Source organism: Nansenia antarctica, assembly GCF_963989245.1.
Source record: "Nansenia antarctica genome assembly, chromosome: 3".
NCBI lineage: Eukaryota > Metazoa > Chordata > Actinopteri > Argentiniformes > Microstomatidae > Nansenia > Nansenia antarctica.
This window is the reverse complement of record NC_137688.1, coordinates 9,291,068-9,293,567: the sequence shown is the minus strand read 5'-3', so window position 1 is coordinate 9,293,567 and position 2,500 is coordinate 9,291,068. Positions and strand designations below refer to the sequence as shown.

The 2,500-nt window shown below is 45.6% G+C and overlaps 1 protein-coding gene across 2 annotated transcripts in view; it reads left to right on the top strand.

Moving 5' to 3' along the window:
- Nucleotides 1-2,500, top strand: part of LOC308152702 (ecto-NOX disulfide-thiol exchanger 2-like) — a 103,689-nt gene that overhangs the window by 80,465 nt on the left and 20,724 nt on the right. For both annotated transcript variants that reach the window (XM_080525752.1, XM_080525753.1), the window contains exon 10: nucleotides 1,046-1,186. In XM_080525752.1, the coding sequence (XP_080381878.1) occupies nucleotides 1,046-1,186 (141 nt within the window). The remainder of the gene's footprint in view (nucleotides 1-1,045; nucleotides 1,187-2,500) is intronic.

The following is a 2,500-nucleotide window of genomic DNA, read 5'->3' as shown; positions in this document are numbered from 1 at the left end:
AGTCTGCCTCTTCTTCCCTCACCTGCTGGGTTGGCAGATATCCTCACATATCATCACTAGTCAGAGTTAACAGAATTCATGGAAGATCTTGGTTTGATATGGAATTGGGTCTTCCTGCTTATTTGAGGAGGCAGGTGGTAATTACTTTTAATTTTCAGCATGCACCTTTTTTACCATCTCGTGGAATGATTACTCAAAGTAATGGGTAGAGAAGAAGATGAATAGCTCTTTGTCGCTCCATGCTAAATTGTGTTTTCCTGCTGCTTTGCAAATGACTGTGCCACATTATTGGCAGGTAATTTGAGTGTGTCCAGGTTGTGTTTATTTCTTGGACTTAAATCATGTTATGATTGATGAGCCTCTGTGGCTGACTCTGCTGACTTTGGCCACTTATTCCCTGTGCAGGCCACAGGCCATTTTGAGGGTGATTCCAATCTATAGGGAATGAAAATGTTCGGTTCGATGTGACCTGCAACCTGGGCGTAACCATAGGCATAGGCAGTAACAGGTGTTTAGGAAATGGAGCAAGTCTTCCCTACAGTCATTGGTAGAGCTGAGTGAGGATTAAAAAAATATATATATATTTGTCAAGGACTTACATAAATAGAGCCAAAAACCCACGTTATCGTTAGCTGGCTAGCCAACATAACTCTCACAGCGAACATACTAGATATGTGTGCAAAACGAACAGAAAATACTCTCTTAGCATAAATGTCTGGCGAAGATCTTTTGTTTACGCAACTTTGTTGTGTGGGTGAAATTCATCCCCCTTGTGTAACAGTTTGATGATGCTGCAGGGTGTTAAACAACAACAACAACAACAACAACAACAACATTGTTCTACTCAGTGCACACCTTAGTTCCCTGGGCAGATTCGCCCTGTAGGGATTCAGGGTTATCCATATGGATTGGAACACAGCCTAAATCTGTCCTGGAAGAAACCCAAGGATTAGCTGTTATAGCTAACTCCTCAGTACCTCCTCTCTATGCAGGTTACATGAGGCTTAGTCTAGTGGGCTTACTATGGATACTGTATGTTTCACAGCAACTGCTGAAGATGCGAGAGGACCTGAAACAGCGGGAGGCGGAGCTGGAGAAGAGTGTGGAGGACAAACAGCAGCTGGAGAGTACAGTACAGAGCCTCACGGAAGGACTGCAGAACCTGGAGACAACACACACACCACAGGTCTGACACACACACACACACATACGCACATGCACATGCACACACACGCACGCACATGCACACACACACACATGCACACACACATGCACACACACACACACACACACACGCACGCACACTCGCGCGCACACACACACACACACACACAGTGTGAATTATACAATGGGGGGGGGGGTCGACCTTTTCTCCAGGGCGTAAGGGGAATACAGCACAGGCACTTCAGTGAACTTAAGTCTTACAATCCTTACAGTATCTTGCTTGTTTAATTTAATGTCTGCAGTCTGTAGATGATGATAAATCAAATCCATAATATGAATACAACAGCCCATACAGTACATTTAAAACTCACCACCACCCATTATTGTAATGGATATTTTTTTATCAGAATCAGAATCAGAATAGCTTTTATTTGTCAAAGTACAATGCAAGCACGCACAAGGAATTTTCCTTCGGTGTAATTGGTGCTACAGAAATACTAAGATGCAGAAAACAAGTTGCGTTCAAGACAGACATTGGACACACACTTGGTATAACACCCCCGCTCTGCTGCCTTAATACAACAGCACATACAGTACCAGTCAAACGTTTGGACACACTCCCATTCAAGGGGACAAGTGTGTCCAAACTTTTGACTGGTACTGTGCATGTAAAACTCACCCACCATCACCCATACTGTCCTGCTCTCACTATATACAGTAGATATATGCAACTTAGCTGTCGCTTTTATCCAAAGCGACTTACATTGCAGTGAGTGCATACTCTCCTCAGCAGGTATACATGTTCCCAGCGACAATGAAACCCACAACCTTAGCCTTGTTAAAGTACAATGAGGACCATAATGTGTGTCTGTGACGTGTCTGTGACGTGTCTGTGACGTGTCTGTGACGTGCAGTCCATGGTTAATGCCAGTAGGAGCCTGTGACAGTAGCTTAGGCCAGCATACAGTATACCAGTGGTGAACCGTGGCTAACAGCTAGCTGATGGCTAGTTTAAAGAGGCTGGTGTGGGAGGCTGCATGGCTTAAGTGGAGAGGTAGCTGGCTGTGGTGTGGGGCTGCAGCATGGCTCACATTAGTTTTCATTAGTGTCCGGTACCGCTGCGGGAAGCCTGTCTAGACGTGGTGTGGCCCATTAGAGCTCAGCACCGGCGGGGATGAAGAGGAGACAGAGGGGATAGGGAGAGGGGACGGACACACATAATGACTGACGGAGGAGAGAGTGGACAGGAAAGCACCAGTGACCTGCATTTAAATGACCTCTCTCTCTCTCTCTCTCTCTCTCTCTCTCTCTCTCTCTCTCTCTCTCTCTCTCTCTC